This window comes from Camelina sativa, chromosome 2 (assembly GCF_000633955.1).
Source record: "Camelina sativa cultivar DH55 chromosome 2, Cs, whole genome shotgun sequence".
NCBI classification, from domain to species: domain Eukaryota; kingdom Viridiplantae; phylum Streptophyta; class Magnoliopsida; order Brassicales; family Brassicaceae; genus Camelina; species Camelina sativa.
Window position 1 is genome coordinate 2453829 of NC_025686.1, and position 1930 is coordinate 2455758.

Sequence of the window (1930 nt, forward strand, 5' to 3'; positions counted from 1 at the left end):
TTGCAATATCTAGAATAATAAAGATAGAATATATTGTTATTAATCTTGTGATCTTCTAGATCTCTCTATACACCCCCTCAAGCTCAAGGTGTCATGGAGTGAAGGCTTGAGATTGATACGACTGAAGAAGCATTACGCTTGAACCATGTTATTAGACGGATATACCGTAAAAGGCCTTGGAGAAGGCACGAGGAAGCAAATAGCTTAGAGAAGTCGTGAACGACTTAAAAACTTATGATCAACTTTGGATCAGGAACGACATAAGTCCTTGAGAAGCATATAGCTTAAAGAAGTAATGGTGACTTGACCAGATCGACAAAGATGGCATGCAGAAATATGCAAAAAGGCACACATATGGAGGAGTCTCGAGTCGAGAGGCGGCGGAGCTGGTTCGTGTTGGAGCAGCGGCAACAGAGCTTTTCTTCGTTGGAAGGCAGCTTGGCTATGACTTGGTCGAATCTCGGAGAGATCATGTCACCATCAGCGTCTCCAGTGATGAAGATGGAAGATCTCATGTTGGTGATATTATGAGGTGAGATAAGCTTGTCCAGTAGAAAACTAAGTCGAATTTTTTTTTTTTTGTTGAGAAAGTAGTGATAGAAAAAAAATAAAAAGAAAGATAAACAGATGGAGAAGCTCAATAGCTTAGGGAAGGTATGGGTTAAAGAGTTTGATTGTTAGATCTAAACTCAAGTATAACCTGCTCTGATACCATGTTATAGATTGATGAGAGATGAACACATTAGTGTTTAGGAAATATTATATTGACTCTCATGATTATAATCTTTAGGTTACATAGAATTATATAGTACAAGAGTTTCCTAAACTATAATGATTGCAATATCTAGAATAATAAAGATAGAATATATTGTTATTAATCTTGTGATCTTCTAGATCTCTCTATAATAGTGATGAGAGTGAAAGTGATAAACTTTCGAGATGTGCTTCTGAGGAAGGACTTGACCATGACGCTCTCTTGCATCCTAATGATCGTTTGGGTTATCTTTACCTCCAATACTTTGAGAGATCAGCTCCTTATGCTCGAGTTCCTCTCATGGATAAGGTAACTTGATTAGATTGTAATGATCTTCTTGTTAGCATTTCAAGACTTGAAATATATATGACACATGATGATTTTTTTTGTTTGGTTTCAGATCAATGAATTGGCTCAAAGGTACCCTGGATTGATGTCGTTGAGAAGCGTAGATCTTTCACCGGCAAGTTGGATGGCGGTAGCTTGGTACCCAATTTACCATATTCCAATGGGAAGGACCATCAAAGATTTATCCACTTGTTTCCTTAGTTATCACACTCTTTCATCTTCTTTCCAAGGTAGTAATCTTTTGAATCAGTTCTTTGGATTTGATATATATCCCGCAAAAATGTAATCATGGTATATTGATTTACAGATATGGAGCCAGAAGAAAACGGTGGGGAAAAGGAGAGGACTCGAAAGGAAGGAGAAGGTGTAACTTTGCTTCCTTTTGGGTTAGCCACATACAAGATGCAAGGCAATGTTTGGCTTTCAGAAGATGATCAAGGTCAAGATCAAGAACGAGTTGTGTCACTTCTAAGTGTTGCTGATTCTTGGCTANTTTTTTTTTTTTTTTTTTTTCTTTCACATATTGTGTGGTCTTTTTCTTTTCTTTTTATTTTCTTGTCAAGTCTGCATTTTTGTGGAAATTTGAAGATCAAAACAAGAACCAAAAACACAAATTTACCAAATATTTTTTGGAGTCTTCTGGTTTTTGTTTTGTTTTGGTTTTATTTTATTTTTATTGATCATATAAGAAACAAACAAAAATACCGTAAAATCGGCTCTCTCCACAGAAAAATTTAATATTTTCCCAAAAATAAAATAAAAAAGACTTTTCTTTCTTCCTTCAGCAAGTAACTGAGCAGATTTCGGTTTTTTTTTTTTTTTTTTTTT

The 1930-nt window shown here is 35.5% G+C and overlaps 1 protein-coding gene across 1 annotated transcript; it reads left to right on the top strand.

The window, feature by feature from the left end:
- LOC104715371 lies at positions 60-1594 on the top strand (the record flags this gene model as incomplete). Its single annotated transcript, XM_010432785.2, is given in 4 exon segments — positions 60-532; positions 895-1063; positions 1155-1332; positions 1410-1594. Coding segments are annotated over 4 exon segments (738 nt in total), but the record flags the coding sequence as incomplete, so codon positions are not given.